Raw genomic sequence first — 17216 nt, forward strand, 5'->3', positions numbered from 1 at the left:
GGCAGCTGCCAATGTTGAGCTAGACCTGAAACTTCACAGACTTTAAACTTAGAACTATATGTAAGGATTTCACTGCAGCCAGGAAAGGATTACATGTACAGCAGCTAAAAAAACATTAGAGGCTCCTCAGAAGTACGCAACATGTTGCTCTCCCTCACACCAACACTTAGTTTTATACAGTACTGTGCCAACTTTTCCTCATCATCTACTTTTTCCCTCCCACTTGAATTAACAGCAAGTCTGTGGCTGGCAGTAAGCCACGAGGGGCTGGTATAAGGAAAGTTTTATTTAAAAATGTCAGTTCAGAGAATAACATAAAGAATACTGTAACGTGGGTTGTATTCAGTGGTTGAGAGGACCACTCAGCCCACAACAACACTGGTACTGGGAATTCCACAGAGCTTGTCCTTTAATAAACACACTATTCACTAACCTTACAAGGCCCTGTTGAACGGCTGCTGTCTTATCATGAAGCAAGCAGTGTTCATACAACTCGTAACGTTACTTTGAGTTAAGGAGGTAAAGATATGAGGTCCATCTGAGTCCATGTGTTCATGTGCCAGCACGCTTCTCACACACTCTACAGGGGGCAGTGGCGCATACTTGTGACATCACTAAACATTAACTTGGGTGGTCTTAAAGAGACACCACACAATTGTGACTGTTACAATGCATTGTTGTGATATGTTATACTTGTATTTCTTGTGTTTTATTGTGAAGCATTTTGTTTAATTTGTGAATTATACTTACACAATAGCAACTGAGAAGTATTAAAAAAATTAGCTGATTTCAATCATTTATAATCTTTTATTGGAATAAGCAAGAATTTATTGAATGGTACAAGTGATTAAGATGGGAAAACAATGTCTTGAGCACAGTTAAAAAAAAAAGGTTTATCTAAATATGTTAAATTGCTTTATTGTATAGCACTGTAAGCAGTATTACACTTGTGAAACATTACTTAAAACATGGTGGTAATTTTGTAAAATAAGCCGTATACAACAAAATAAAATTACAACCAAGAGCTGTCACCAGTCTTAATTAAAAAAGCATACATTTGAAAACAAACAAACAAAAAAACAAGAATTCTTCCGTGTAAATGTATATAAAAGCAGTCAGATAATGTAATGTAAATTACGCCACAAAAACATAAAACTGAAGCAGCCAATCTCAAAAATAAGAATCTGAATTTTGAACTGTTGCAACTGGCAGAATTTATATACATATGACAAATCAGAATGAAAATTAAATGTGAACAGAAGATTGTTTGTTCTCCTCTGTTAAAGCATGTCAGTCATATCACCAGTAAATAGTTTAATTATGAACTTTTAAAGTTGCAGTTTTTGGGTTTGTGGGCCAAAATTGTTTTTCTTTTTCCTCAGTTGAAACATGAAAATATAGAGTATAACCAATGGAAAGTCATGCCCATGTCCCAGAGAAATTAATAGATTGCTAAATTTATCTTGTGAGCATGAAACATAATCTGTGAAGATGACATATCAGAGACGATCTGCTTTAAGAGTAGAGCCTGATCCTCTTGTGAGAGGGTCTGGCTCAAGTCTTACATTTCTTCAGGGAACATTTCCTCTCAGTAATAGTTAACAGCTATTAATAGTAGCCTGTCCACATGAGATTTATTTAAAGACAGACTGTGAGGATTTACCATACATGTGTTGGCTGGAGCTTTCTTTGGTTCAACGTTTACAGACAAAGACATAAAGATTGTGTAATTACTGTTAAATCAGTTGAACAATAATTGTCCAGCTTTCCAAAACTCCTGTTTTAATGGAAAGCCCAGACTTGCTTTGGTTTCTGGAGCCAGTGCTGAATGCACTTTCTATTTTAAAAGGGAAAGACAACCTACAAAAGCAGCGTTTGTATGAGAACAGAATTGTGGATATGATTTTTTGTTCTTTTTATGTGTGTATAAAAGCCAAGCGGTTCATACCACACACTCAAGACAGCCTACTCCTTGCCAGGATCCTCAGAGTTGCCCAGCCCACAGCCACAGCTGCGGGTCAGCTGCATGGAGGAAATGACAATGGTGCTGGATTCATCCATATAGACAATGGGCACCACTTCATGGGAGATGGGCTGACAGCATGGCACCTGGTCCTGGGAAAAGATAAAGAGAGCAGGAATCAGACACGGTGCATATTTTCATGATTATAGAGCTGACGCTTAAGCATTTTAAAAATTGTATTGTTGTCATATTTCAGTGAAAAAAAAAAACCCCCATAAACATTTAGAGTGTGCAGGACTTGCTCTGCTCCACACCAAATAAAGCAAGGTGTCAAGAAATGATTTACATTTTTATTTTGTTTAAATAGAAATGATTTAAACAAAATAACAAACACTTCAGCTTCTAGTTTTGATTTTTATTTACTGTTCTGTTTCCACAATACTCTCCTGCTGTCACGCTTTTTCTGGTCGATGAACTTTGTGGAATGCCTTGGCTTGTTTTTGGTCAAGTTCATTTATGTTGGCAGGAAGAAGAAGTACACATGCTTATCTACATGCAGCTGTTTCGCCTCCAGAGCACACCAAGGTAAGATACGTGCTGTTCTTAGGCAGCATAGTAGAAAATAACAAAGTACATCATAAATCTAAGCATCGTGCTGTTCCCACACACCTCTGAGAATTTCCTATGCCAGGTTTTGTTTTTTGGGGGACTAAAGCACAACATATAAATATCTATGGATGTAAATGTGAGTCAAAAACATATAAATCAGTGAATTATTCTCTTGTAATAATGTCTTTGTTAACTAACTGTGTGTTGGCATCCTGGATATTTACTTGGGATGGTGGGCATTGCACAGTGGTCATGGCAGAGTTGCAGGTTGCGCATTGAACATAGGTAAGACTCAAGGGCTGGATCACCCAGCTGTCCCAGCCCAGATCTGGGAAATTAAACACTTGATTACTGTACTGAAAAATGCTGCATACCAGTATTATTGTTACACATAAATAACAATGTATTGTTACACACCTTTCATAAAGATCTCTGAGGCAATGGAGCAACAGTTCAGGCTCGCTCTGTTTTGATTATCAGCTGATGCAGAGTAGCCTGGGACTGCTGGGGCTGGAAGGAGATACAGAGGCACTGTAAGACTTTAGAGTTGACTGCCACTAAGCGCTAGGTTGAGGGTGGTACATTTTTCTGTGTATCTTTTGATTTCACATACTTGCAGTATGCTTGGCTGTGTGAGAAATGATGCTGAAGGTTCGGTTCCACTGCTCTCTGACACTGTCCAGTGCACCGGCAGGTAGCTGCGGCTCAGTCTGCAAGTTCAGAACCCCAAGGAGGTTCTTTTTGATGGACTGCCATGACTCACCTTGGCACCTGAACATCACGTACAATGTTGTGTTGGAAAAAAATAAAAGAAAGTAATCTTTGTTGTTTTTACAGCATTAAAAGAAAAAGTAGTTGGTTTCTAGATACCCTCAAATACCCTCGTGGACTAGTGGTTTGCAGATGTTTGGCTGAAGTGAGACAAGTGTGACTGATTTCATTACTGCAGCTTGAACAGAACAGTCTGTTATGTCTCTGTGCAGCTCTCCCTGAAAACCATTTGGGCAACATGACCCTGAATCACACACTGAATTTACTATTTAACCCATGTGACCTCACCGCACGTGCATCAGCACACTCTGATTTCTGAACAATAGAGAAAGATTTCCTTGAAACATTCCCAAAACATAATTAAAACATCATACAAATAGATGGCTGTACTAACAAAAACTACATAGGCATGCAAAATTGTGGTGTGGTTATTGCAGAGGTTCTGATTTGGTATTGATACTGACCTGTGACCTAAGACAGCAGCTTCAGGTTCTTTCCTGGATGGATCCAAGACAAATGCCATCATCATGGAAGAGCCCAAAAGCATTGTCATGACAATGAATGCAAAGGCCATCGTGGATGAACACGTAAGACTGGCTGCAGACAAAGGCTGCGGTTGGTTTCGAACGTCTGGTCGGAGGAGGAGATAGGAGCGACAAAACTGGGATGCTGCGCTGGGTATTGTTTGTCAGGGTCTGGGAACCACGGTTTTTATCTGCTTGTACCCCAACGTGGCCTTGAGATAGTTAACACTGTAGACTTTTCCCCTGTTCTGTGTGAAAGAATAAATGAACGAAGATTAATGGGTGGAGAAAGAGAGGTCACAAATGCAGGCAAAAAAAAACTTAGGAACAAGAGGTACACATATGTTGTAAAAAACATGTACTCATGTTATAGTATGCCTGCCTGGGCACAACACTTTGACAAAAAGTTTGAATTTATATTTAAAGTTGTTGTTTCTATTATTATTACTTATGTATTTTTGCTATTTCCATAGGTGAAGGAAAATTATGAACACGTCTCGATGTAATGCAGTCCATTAAACATCCTGACTAAATGACCTTATCAGTGAAATACCTAATGTAACAAGAGGCACTCTGAGACTGTCCTTCACCAAGGCAGCTCACTCTGAGGGCAGTATTGCATTTATATAATTACTTAGTTTTCTTTGTTTGTTAAAACATACTTTAAGCAGTTTGTAGTGCACTGAAACTCCTGTAAGGGTTGCGTGACAGATGTTTCATTTGATTATACAAACATTATATCACAATAGGTAATGAATAATAGGCACTGATTTTTAAAAAACTGGAAAAGAATAACTTGAGCTTATTATATAAAAACTACTATATTTCTAACTAACTAGGCAGTTATTTATCTTTCTCTGTACAATACTTTCATTAAAGTCTTAATGCACTTTGCAGTCAACTTGAAAGAAAGTAAGTAAAATTAAAAAAGGAAAATTTGAGATCAGGCATCATGATATTTAGATGCAAACTATAATGTGATGTCATATCCTGAATGTTGCAAAAAAAAAACAAAGGCAGCAGAATTTTAAGCACAATTTTATGAAAGTTTTTTGACCTTGAAGAAGAGATCAGAGGTCCAAAGTGGCGTCATACTTGGAATATCCATATATCATTTCCTATATGTTGTCAGTACAAACAAATTGAAGTAGAAAACAGTTTTAAATAGCTCTATATTCCATTAATATAACTTTTAAAATGTGACATGATCTTTTAAATTTTAATACTTTCTACACAATATATTAGGTTATAAAGGTTTAGTAAATTTTTTACCTTGAAGATCGGGATGGCTGTAAGTCAGATTTTAATTAATAGTTAATCAGGCCCCAGTCTGCACCCCTATAATGTTTTATCACAATTCATTCAAAAGGCATTTTATATTGTAAGGTAAAGAACCTACAATAATAGTGAGAAACCCCCAACAATCAAATGATCCTCTTTGAGCAAGCACTTGGAAACAGTGGGTAGGAAAACCTCCCTTTTAACAGGAAGAAATCTCTGTAACAACCAGACTCATAGAGGGGTAACGGCAACAGTCGGGGTGAGGGAAGACAGACAGGACAAAAATATGTGGAAGAGAGTCAGAGATAAATAGTGACTACTCATTAAATGCAGAATGGTGCGTAAGCACCAAGTTAGTGAAAAGGGTGAGTAAAGAAGAAACACTCAGTGCATGATGGGAAGCCCCCAGCAGGCTAGGCTATTGCAGCATCACTCAGGGAGGATTCAGGATCACCCCAACTCCAGCACTACATTTATAAAAAAGGAAAGGTTTAAGCCTAATTATAAAAGTAGAGGTGTCTGTCTTCCGAATACAAACTGAGAACTAGTCCCAAAGCTTGAAAGCTAAAGGCTCTGCTTCCCATTCTGCTTTTAAATATCCTAGGAAACACAGGTAAGCCTGCAGTCTGAGTGAAGTGCTCCTTTAGGGTGACGTGTATGATCATTATTATTCAGATAAGATGGGGGCTGATGATTTAAGACCTTGTATGTGAGGAGAAGCATTTTAAATTGAATTCTGAATTTAACAGGGAACCGATGAAGAGAAGCCAATATGGGAGAAATATGCTCTCCATTTCCAGTACAATAATACAGTTACTGCATCATTTTGGATCAAATGATGGCTTTTCGGGGAGTTTTGAGGACAGCCTGAAAATAATATATTACAAAAGCAGATAATAAAAGTAATAAATGCATGAAGTCGTTTTTAAGCACCATTCAGGATGTTTCCAATTTTAGAGATATTGCACAAATGCAAGAAAGCGGTCCTACATGTTTGTTTAATATGTTCACTGAACGACATCCTGGTCAAAAATTACTCCATGATTATTCACAGTGTGATTGGAGGCCAAGATAATGACATCCAGAGTAAGTCTCTGGTTGGATGTCATTTTTCTAAGAATTTCAGGGGTGGGTACAATAACCTTTCATTTGAATTTAGAAACTAAAAATAGACGTCATCCCAATCTTTATGTCTTTAAGACATTCCTGCAGTTTAACTGTTGTGTGTGTTTATCTGGAACTCCATAACTAACATTTGTGTGTGAAGAAGAGGCCTCATTTACATAAACAAACGGGAGTCTATTTGATAGATATGCTTCAAACCACTACTCTGCAGTAACTTTAATTCCCAAGGCATGCTCTTATGTCTGTAATAAAATAGTTTGGTCATCAGTATCAACTGCTGCACTGAAGTCTAGTAGGACAGTACCAGAAATAAGTAATGCCCGAGGCCATAAGATCACTTGTAACCTTTCCTGACACTGTTTCTGTACTGTGATGAGGTTCAAAACCTGACTAAAACTCTTTGAATAAACCATTTATATCATATATGTGTTTTGGGTTTTTTGCACTACACATTTGGGTTTGAACAGTGAAAGACGGCAACGGATGACCCATTGACAGACCCCAGTTTATAATCATGGGAAAAATACAGTTGGTTTCAACAAACTGCAACAAACTAGCATTTATTTCTGCATATGGGTGATTATCAGTTTGTATCACACCTCACATTTTCGGGCATCACATGAAAGGTGGAAATCTCCCCAGATAAACAAAAAAACTATATTATTTCTCTGCAGCTGTTTTTCAAGGACAGGATCCTGAGGGAAGAAATGTAATACAAAGCAACAATGATTGCTGCAGGTGATGTTAATATCTGAAAAAAAAAAACCTTTCACAGTTCTGTGGGTCATGCGAGGCCACAGACTTGTATGGAATGGCAGCTACAAGTTCTGCGTCCTTAGCTGACCTCCGTCTCTTCAGATTCCTCAACTAACAACTAAATTTGCAGCAGCCAAACTTTCTCATGAGGCCAAATTGGTTCTCTTATCTGCAGCCTGCGGATACCAAACAAGAATTCTTCCACGCTGCCAAAGGAATTCATGCTGCAAGCTGTTGCTTGCAATACTTTCCTTTGGAGGTGATATAACAAGTCTGTCTTTCACCTTAGATAAAGACCTGCACAAAGTTAAATGGCTGTCTGTTCAATATATTTACATGTATGTATGCATGTAAATATCTATGTATTATATGGAAAAGAAATATGTGTTTTTACCTCAGTTCACAGTTTTGTAAAATATTATACATTCACTCAGGGTTGTACTACCAGAAAGATACCCCTTCTCTATTCTTCAGTATCTTGTACTATTTTTTTCTTAAATTTAATTTCAAAATAGAAAGTCATATTGTGATCAAAATAATGTGATAAGCTTACAGAATATAGTATTTTAATTTGTTGGGGCAAATTGACACAATGTTACCAAAGGTCTGTGAACATAATTTATTTAAACACTTATTTTTTGAAAAGGTTTAATTATGAACATATTGTAGGTCTACTTTGCTTATGTAAAAGTACAAATACTTCTGTCAGAATGTAACTGCTTCATATTATTACAATAATATTTTATAGCCTTTTAAACCCACATAATTCACATATGGAAAATAGTCTTGCGTAAGATGCTGTATGGGTCTCAACAACACTGCAAAGATCTTAAATTTTCCATGAATCAGCCTCTCAGGGCTGGAATGCTTTAATTTGTATATTGTTACCACATGCAAAAACACACACACACACAAACACACACGCATGCACACACACAAAACATAGTTATGTAATGCTATTCTATATAAATCTGTTAATGTCATCCAACCCTTTGGAAACCCCAAACCAGTAATTAAATATAAACATGTGCAAACAAGTACTTTCTGTGCAGATGAAGTCTGATGTAGTGCTTTTTTTTTTTTTTTAAAGAAAATCTGTAATATGAACAACTTCAGACTGAAAATACACGAGAAGCATTTTTGTATGCTAGTTTTTACATTCAGCTTACTTGAATGATTTTAATCCAGTGGTATCTGGCATGGAGATCAGACTCATCAAATGGTCACAGGACACTTTTGAGACATCAAGAGGCGAATTAATGAGAAGGAAGCCAAAAGACAGAGAAAAGTGATTTTACACGACACGCGCAGTTTTTTGGGGTGTAGAAGACTGTATATAAAAGATGGACATAGCCATTTTTGGTTTTTGGGTGGTGAATAGTCATGGAGCTCCAGTCCTCCTGTGGGTCTCTGCCATTTCTCTCTCTCCCCCTTTGCTTTCTCTCTTTTGTGTGCTTGTTGCTCTGAGTGTGGGTGTTGTAACAGTTGCTGTTGTAACGCAGTGTATTGCCACATGGCGGCGCATCCAGTCTCGTGCCTGGTGTGTCACCCCCTTTTTGTTCTTCTTTGTAACATCTCTCAGTAATGGATTTTTCCGTGTCTTCGCGGACTAGTGTGCTCTGTAGTTGCCCTTGTTTTAGCCTTCAACCATTTAGTCAACCATTTCCCCAAAGTGTGAGTAATAAGTCCAGCGCACTGATGGTGGGCGTGTGTGTGTCACTGTGGGATTCTCCAGCTTTAGACAGCTTGCAGCTATGTATGAATGAGAGTCCTTGAGTAGCAGACGTCTCCCACCACTTCCTCGTCGTAGAAAGTCACAGCACCAACAGGTGCTGCTGGCTGGGATCACACAGAGACTTTATACACGGACAAACGTTTAGAAGCAGACATCACAGACGACTTTCTTGAGGACGCTGAAAACAAGCTGAGTTCAATGAACAATTTTCATTGGTGCTTAACAGGGCACGGGAGGTGTGGCAGCATTTAACACAGCAAGACGGGGAAACTTCAGTGGTAGCATTTTAATAAAGACAAATATTAGTACAGTAAACTGTATCAAAACGCAACAACATGTGAAGTGCATTGCAGGTGGCACTTAATAAAGGTGCAACAATGTTATGCAATCCAATAGTCTTGCTGCCAGTCATACTATGAAGCACCTGAGAGACATTAATAGTGTTACAAAACTAAAGATTAAAAAACGTTTTCTTTCAGGGTGAGAGGCCTGGAAACACTGAGGTGTGAGCAAAAACTTACTGAAGGAACAGAAAGAGAGCAAATTAGAGTACATGCTGTGCTGTACTTGTAACTTCATTCATGAATAAATCTGTATTTACTGCAGCTAAGCCTCCTTTCAAAACACTTGCTGCCCTTTATTAGAGCTGTCATCTGTTTATTCAGCGCAGATGCCAGCTGTAGTAAGGTTTAATCCTAATCCACTTGCATCTTGTTTTGTTTAAGCAATCGCAGGAGCCTGTCTGAGACACTTGCTGGTGTGTTGTTGTGATGACTGGGGTGCTGTAGCTGTGGAGAGAGGACGTGCGGTTTCCCATGCTGCTACACAAGGGAAACAAAATAGTCATAAAGTTATAACCTATACTTTTTTCCTTTTACTTTTTACAAGGTGTAAGAGAGGAGGTAATGAACGGAAGGGGACGTGGCCAGGTAAGTTATTAATGTTCAGTGTGGGCTTTTGTTTGGATTTTGCTGTATATTCTTCATTTTTATATTAATATTAAATGCCAAGGTTCTTATTCTGTTAATGGTTAACATCATGAATTCAGTCATTTTAAGGAATAATTTGTTTTTCCAAGTTATTTACATTTACGTTACTTGTGTTGTGAATGCTATTTTGGATTTATTGGGAACATTTCATAAATCAAGTGTCAGTTAAACTGTAAAAATAAGTATAGCATGTTATTTTGTATCTAGAGATCTATTATTGCACTATTCCCAGGTTGCAAAACACAAGCTCAGAAATTTCAGACTTCTGCGTGAAAGTATCTTTGTCTTTGTTTCTGACAGTGACAACAGCAAAGAGGTCATGGGCTGTGGCCTGAGAAAATCAGAAGTACAGCAGAAGAAATGTGACAGAGGTGCAGCTACTTTCCAATTTTTTTCTTCTTTAAAGAAATGCTTTTTTGAAATTGTAAAACTACAACTCAGTGTCTTCTCCCATTTTAGTGAGCCTCTCAGTCCCAGGTAAGTTTATTTACTTCATCAGCTGTACCTTTCATAGTGTATAGTTCAAACTATTCTCTGGAAAAATTCTCAGTAAGTTTAACTTTTGTAAATGTAACCCCACTTTTATGCATGCGGTAAAGCTGCCACTGGTAAGTGTTTCAACCTGGATCTGACTAAGAGTGTAAAAGTACTGGTAATGGAAGATGAGTGCTTTGTTGTTTCTCTCCAAATCTTCAGCAATCAGAGCGGCTCTGTTGATTCAGCGCTGGTATCGGCAGTATGTTGCCCGGCTGGAGATCAGACGCAGGTGCACGTGGAACATCTTCCAGTCTATTGAATATGCAGGACAGCAAGATCAGATCAAGGTGAGCTCACGCAATTAATGTAAGTCGGTGTCATATATGCATTATGAAAGTAATTTTTAGCCATCTTCCGGTGTTTTATAATGTTGGTCATGCAATTTTCTGGTAGAGACTGGAATACCTGCACAGCTAGTGGATGTATTGCCCGTTTTGGATAGCATCACTATGAAGCTGACATATTTGCTTTAACTATAAGACAGGTCATCACATCGCTTTCTACTATTGAATTTAATACAGACACTAATTGTCTGCCATGCTATTTTTATTTTCACTTTTCTTTTAGCCATAGGTCATAATTTTAATGTGTCCTATACTTTGATATATGAATAACAGACATCTGAAAACATGACATCAGTATCAGCTAACTATGATACCTGCACTGACAAGGGGTCCGGTGTCCACTCTGCTTAAGCACAGTTTTACTGGACTAGTTGTATGATTTCACAAACTGTCATTTTTATGGTTACTTTTTTCACTTCCTGCAGCTGTACAGTTTTTTTGGCTTCTTGATGGACCACTTCACCCCAGCCAGCAGTGAAAGTAAGACAGTGACTCTTATCACACACAGTTTCATTCGCGGTATTATAGGTTTCATTAGATTACAGGCAGTGAGCTAATCCGAGCTCACCCAGCCTGCTCCCTGCTGAGAAGCACGAAAGTAGCTTTTCCTCACTGCACTGATCCACGTCCGTTTCTTTTCTCCTCTGTCTCTAATGAAGGAAATCTAATTTCTCACATCTTTCGTGAGAACGAAATCTGCCGTGATGTAGAATGGGAAAGATATTTTTGCTACAAGAGCATAGATGTACCAGACAGCTACACGGGGCCCCACTTGACCTTCCCCATGACGTTCTGCGGAGTGTCAAAGCTTGTCGAGGCTTTTAAGCACAAGCAAGTAGGTACAGTGGAGGCAGATATAGTCTTTTTTTGCCTTATTCTTCCACACTCGGATTATTCATACATGATTTCTTTCCCCCAGTAGCAGCTCCATGCACGATATGTTCTGCAGATTCTTGGGGAGACTTGGAGACTTCTAAGAATTCTTCCAAACATCAGTCATCTTTCCTCCTGTCACACCAAGGAGATTACAATATGTGGTACACAACAGGCCTTTCCTAGATTTGATCCCCAAACTGTGCCTTTTTTATTTCCTACTATTTGAGCATGCACCCAGCTATGGAGGACTGAAACCGTCAAAATCAAAATCAAGAATAATACATACTAAGTATTATTTGTTATTATTGGTTTTACTTTTCAGTTCCATTTATTTTTCCATGTTATTTTATTTTTTATTTAATTAATTACTTACCTATTTGCTTTGTTGTTACCGGTATTGTCTTTTTTTGCACAATGAAACAAAAAATAAATGTGACGTGACTTTCTGCAACAAATTAAACAAATAAATATGCCCTGGGAAGAAATATAAGAAAATGTGTAACAAAATAAAATAAAATGGGAAAGTAAGACAAATTGTGAAATTATTTGATGGATAAATTATTATGGTGGCAAACACCTACAGATATATTGATTTATGTAACGCTTTATAAATAATTAAACCTCATATTTATAGTTTGTATTGTTTTTGTTGATATGATCATTACCACATGATTTATTTGATCATTTTTGTCCGTTTCAGTCTACTGTAGTCACAGCAGTCATATGATGAAATAAACAGGTTTTCTGTTTTCTTTTCCAGGAGACCTCCATGGGCAGCTAGAAGATCTGCTATTGATATTCTATAAAGTAGGCTAGGCTACACAATCCACACATTTCAAACAGGCTTGCCACTCCTAGATGTTCAATTTGATCAAACTTTCCTCTTAAAACTGTCCAGAATGGTTTGCCATCTACTGAGAAACCGTATGTGTTCAATGGGGACTTTGTGGATCGTGGCAAAAACTCCTTGGAGATTCTGCTCATCCTGTTTGGGTTCCTGCTAGTCTACCCCAATGATGTTCATTTAAACAGAGGGAACCATGAGGACCACATTGTTAACCTAAGGTAAGCCAGTCTTCAGAACTCTTCCTTCTCTCAATCTCGCTCTCATTTTTTCTTTCTGTTGTTTTGTTTTACATCTTCAGTCAGAATGCAGTCATAGTCTAGCTTAAAGAAATCATTTTTATATCGATCCAACATGTGATGTGTTTACTAATTTTGTCATTCATTGTGTGTTTTCCCAGATATGGCTTTACTAAAGAAGTTTTGGGAAAATATAGGGTAAGGCTTAAACTTACTTTAATATTAGCATTCAGTTTGACACCCAAACAGTAAACAAATAAACAAATAATATTAAAAAAACCTAAATGCATAAAAATACATTAGAATGTACAATATTAAAAAGAAAGAATTTTCAAGTATTTTTTTAAACATGCATTGAATTTTACTGTTTTTACATCTGTAAAAAAAGTTACTGCCAGAAAAAAATTACCTTAGGAGTGAATATTTGTCTATATCTATGTTTGTGTTAGCCCTGCAGAAGAGGATGGATTATGATAATAATGACCATGACTATATACAAGGTATGATAAAGATGACTTGATCTGCAGGTGCACGGCAAGAAGATCCTTAAGCTTCTCCAAAAGATCTTCAGCTGGCTACCTCTGGCTACTGTGATTGATCACAAGGTGCTGATTGCGCATGGAGGGATCTCTGACACAACAGACCTGAACGTAATAGCCAGAGTGGACAGACACAAAGTAAGAACGACCTTTCACTTTCAGTTCGTTGTGTTTTAATTTGAATTTTGTTCTAAGAAAACAGAAATGTCTGCATACTTCATCTGTGTTTTGTTTTTTCAACATGCACAGTATGCGTCAACCCTCAGACCTCCAAAGATGACTAAGCTAGCCGTGAACGGCAGCAACAGCCAGACAACGAACAGAAGGAACGGAGACGCCGGCGTTCCAGTGGACTTTCGACGTCGGGTGCGATCGCTGACTCACCACAGCTCAACCCCACCTCAAGGCCTCCCACGACGTTCACTGCATAACCTCCACACCAGCCATCAGCACATGAACTGGTCCGTGGATGACGAGCTGAAGAAAAGACGTAGGTTGGCTGGGTTTGACCAGTCGTATGGAGAAAGGAAGAAGCCAGACTCTGACTCAGACCCAGAGTGCGAAGAAGGAACAGAGACCTACGAGCACGAGTGGGAACAAGTAAGTGGTAGTGAGGATCGTCAAACATAGACCAATTCTTCAGAGTGCTCATACAGTTCATTGATACCCTCTGTCCAGATGGTAGACCTGTTGTGGAGTGATCCTATGCCCCAAAATGGCTGCATTCCCAATGAAGTGAGAGGGGGAGGCTGCTACTGGGGCCCAGATGTCACGGAGGAGGTTCTCGGAAGACACAACCTGCAGCTCCTCATCCGCTCCCATGAATGCAAACAGGATGGCTATGAGTTCTGCCACAACCGCAGGGTGAGCACATAAAGCACAGGTTTCTGAGTGACAGAAGAAACCTTTATTTTTCCCATCATCTCTTCTCTTGTATCCAGGTACTAACAATTTTTTCGGCTTCAAATTACTACGAGGTGGGCAGCAATAGAGGAGCCTATATAAGAATGGGAGCTGATCTGGTCCCTCACTTTGTTCAGTATCAGGCCAGCAGGACTTGCAGAGAGCTCACACTGAGACAAAGGTAAAGGAGCACAGAGAAATAGTCAAGCATTATTTTAACATTAACAATTCAAAGAGTTTTTCATGAGATTTTCTGACAAAAAGTTCTTTTGAGTTGGAAGAAAAGTGGAAAATCAAGTGAAAACCTTTGCTGAAGATGGCTGTACACATTGTTTTAATAAATATGAAATCCCTGAGGATTTTCTTTTCCTTCTTGGCTTTTCGGCAGTGTTGGCTGGACGGAGAGATCAGCTCTACAAGCTCTGAGGCGACAGCTGTTCGTACACAAGTCAGATCTCATCAGTGCCTTCCGAGAGTTTGATCCTAACAACACAGGTTAGCTGTAACTGCTTTACACTAAATAGCATTCAGAATTTTCAGAACATAAAACACATCATAACGGCAGCATATGAGAGTGTGAGGGCTCGTCATTCTTCCCATCTTTTCGTAGGGATAATCTCTCCAAGTCACTGGGCAAGTGCCACAGAGAGCGTGCTGAAGCTGGGTTTGCCTTGGAGAGTGCTGCGCCCACAGCTTGTAAGCAGCACCAAGAATGGTATGGTGGACTACCAGGAGTGGATGAAGGAGCTCTCCATCACTGAGCCCAAACTAGAGGTGACTCATTTGTTCTTAACTTACTTCCCTTCTGCTCAGAGCTGTAAAACCATGAAAAATGTATGGCACCCCAAAATACAAAACATGCATCTTGTCCTGACAGATATCAGATACCAGCCTACTGGAGACGATGTACAAAAACCACTCCAACCTGGAAACTATCTTTCGGATCATAGACACAGATCACTCAGGTTAGTTAACAACCAAACTCTCAGTTTTAGTGTTTATAAGCAGTGTTGGACCCATGTCCTACTACTCAGCTTGACTGTTTTTTTTTTATATGCTCTGTTATTTCTGTGAATGGGTGAAAGACCTTCTGAGATCACCTCCAAGGTCACCAACACAATATAGCACAGGTTTGTGAATTTTCCTCTCCCTCCTAAAGGTTTGATCTCTTACGAGGAATTTCGCCAAACCTGGAAACTCCTGAGCTCTCATCTCAAGACAGAGATCAGTGATGATGTCATTGCAAACCTGGCCCAGAGCATCGATTTTAACAAGGACGGAAGCATCGATATTAATGAGTTCATGGAGGCTTTCCGTCTGGTGGACCTCTCTGCACATTCCTGAGAGGATGGACCAGGAGCTGGAGCTGCACCAGCTGAAATGCTGGAAGGGCTGTGTTTACGTTTTACCTTGATGCACAATCATGAAAAGTTTAATAGTTGGGGGTACTAGTAGTATTTTACATCATGAACTAAAAAGATTATTTTTCCATTGCAATGTAGATCTTTTTCACCACTTTTTAAAAAACTTTCTATGTATTTTTAAAGTTTTTATCTAACTGAAAGTTCACCTGTTTAGTTGGTGAATAAAAACATCAAACAGGTGCAATACTGGCTTGTCTATTTGTACTCAGTGCACTATTAACATCTTTGGAGCAGATACTGTTACAGATACACATCGTAGTTTATTCACAGTTCCTCGAGACTACAGGAGAGGGAAAAATGGTAACACTTTTTAATACAGCTGGTGAATAAGGGCGTGACTCCCCTGTAGTTAAGTTTAATTTCAATGTATTTTACTACCAACTGATTAAAAAAAACAATTTCCCCATAATTAAATGTACTTCACAATGTACTGTACAATATAATTGTTTGTTACTAATAAAAACATTAGTTATTACTCCCTTTTTCTAGTGTACATACATTTAAGTATTTGTAGGTAAATACATTTTAATTGCAATTTCAAATAAAATACACTGAAACACCATTTAATCATTGGGGAATTATGCCTTTAGTCTGTATTATAAAGTGTTAATGGAAAATAGATACAGTATGATGTCTTTTGTGGTTCCATAGTGAGCTGCATGAGTGGATGTAGGAGGGCATACTGCAGATGCAGCTCACAGCTTGTGTCATGATTTTCTTGACCTCAGTTTCTGTTAGTGATAATAGCTGTGATACACCATACAGACGCAGGCTCTTTGCCAGGTTACTAAAGTAGAAGTTAGATGTGGGGATGTAACCTGCATGAAAGCTGCTTAATTGCACCTCTTAATCTTTAAAAACAAACAAACACCTGAATTCAGTCTCATTGCTACAAGTGTAAATGCTACCATCACTCTATGGACTCAATAACTGCACAATTTCAAATCTCCTCTTGGATTAACATCAGTATAAAAGCTGTATGCTACTTCTTGGAGTGTAAGACTAGCTCGCAGCTGCTTAGCCATGGAATGACTTGGGTATGACTATGCTTCAGTGCACAAAATAAGGTCCATAAAGGCCTGGTTTGATAAATTAGATATGAAATTCTCTGCGGCCTGCTGGTGTGGGGGGGCTAGGAGGAGTTGGCCGTCCGACTGTGGTCTGGAGTGTGGGGCCTCCCTGCTGCTACGGAGTCGGGGCGGTCTGCCTCTCCCCACCGCAGGGAAAAGGGTAACACCACCTGGGTCTGGGTGCAGTTCCCCCCTCCAGGGGCAAGGGTACCTAGATCCGGTTTGTAGAGTACGCTTGGGGAGTGTGATCGTGTGTACAGCGCCTCTCTATGTCTGTCTCCACGTTGGTTGAGTGTGGAGTAAGTGCATATGAGGGCATGAGGGTGGGAATGGATGTTTGTATCTGTGTGTGCCTGTATGTCTGTGTCTATATGTCAGGTTGGGTATCAGACGCCACCTCTCTGGGGACATCTCAGGCCCTCCAAGGTTTGGAGGCCTATCTCCACCCACCACCACTTCCCCTGCCGGTGGCGGACTCCCTCAGGTATCGGTGTGTTGGTGGTTCTTTGTGTCTGGGGGTGGGCGTCCGGGTACACACCTGCTCACTCCTTGGCGGCCGCTTATCGGGGCCTGGAGCCTGGGGCTCGCTCGGGCCACTTCGGAGGTGGGGTGCCCCCGGCCTCTCGGCCTGGGGCTCGGTCACTCTGGCACAGCTGGCTGCCGGCGGAGCTCACGGGCGCGTCACTG

The 17216-nt window shown here is 39.5% G+C and overlaps 2 protein-coding genes across 3 annotated transcripts; one reads left to right on the forward strand and one right to left on the reverse strand.

Moving 5' to 3' along the window:
* Positions 1–787: 787 nt before the first annotated feature.
* On the reverse strand, positions 788–4246 carry gsdf (gonadal somatic cell derived factor). Its single transcript, XM_085279892.1, has 5 exons — positions 3808–4246; positions 3186–3343; positions 2990–3082; positions 2797–2900; positions 788–2115 (listed from the first exon to the last, which is right to left on the reverse strand). Exons 1-5 carry the CDS (start codon positions 3915–3917, stop codon positions 1966–1968), a joined length of 615 nt encoding a protein of 204 aa, XP_085136018.1. The 5' UTR covers positions 3918–4246; the 3' UTR covers positions 788–1965.
* Positions 4247–9491: 5245 nt separating this feature from the next.
* On the forward strand, positions 9492–15638 carry ppef2b (protein phosphatase with EF-hand domain 2b). 2 transcript variants are annotated; one of them, XM_085279890.1, is made up of 19 exons: positions 9492–9693; positions 10054–10124; positions 10213–10230; positions 10353–10361; positions 10450–10577; positions 11060–11114; positions 11294–11469; positions 11557–11671; positions 12271–12317; positions 12409–12575; positions 12755–12791; positions 13121–13270; positions 13382–13732; positions 13811–13996; positions 14074–14216; positions 14424–14530; positions 14646–14809; positions 14913–15000; positions 15195–15638. In XM_085279890.1, exons 2-19 carry the CDS (start codon positions 10073–10075, stop codon positions 15377–15379), a joined length of 2178 nt encoding a protein of 725 aa, XP_085136016.1. In that variant the 5' UTR covers positions 9492–9693; positions 10054–10072; the 3' UTR covers positions 15380–15638. The 2 variants fall into 2 exon arrangements, with proteins under 2 accessions (XP_085136016.1, XP_085136017.1); XM_085279891.1 differs by lacking the exon at positions 10353–10361.
* The last annotated feature ends 1578 nt before the right edge of the window (positions 15639–17216 follow it).

The sequence above is a fragment of the Mchenga conophoros genome, linkage group LG7 (genome assembly GCF_057382185.1).
Source record: "Mchenga conophoros isolate Kocher_MC1m ecotype Shallow Benthic linkage group LG7, M_conophoros_male_GT1.1, whole genome shotgun sequence".
NCBI classification, from domain to species: Eukaryota; Metazoa; Chordata; class Actinopteri; order Cichliformes; family Cichlidae; genus Mchenga; species Mchenga conophoros.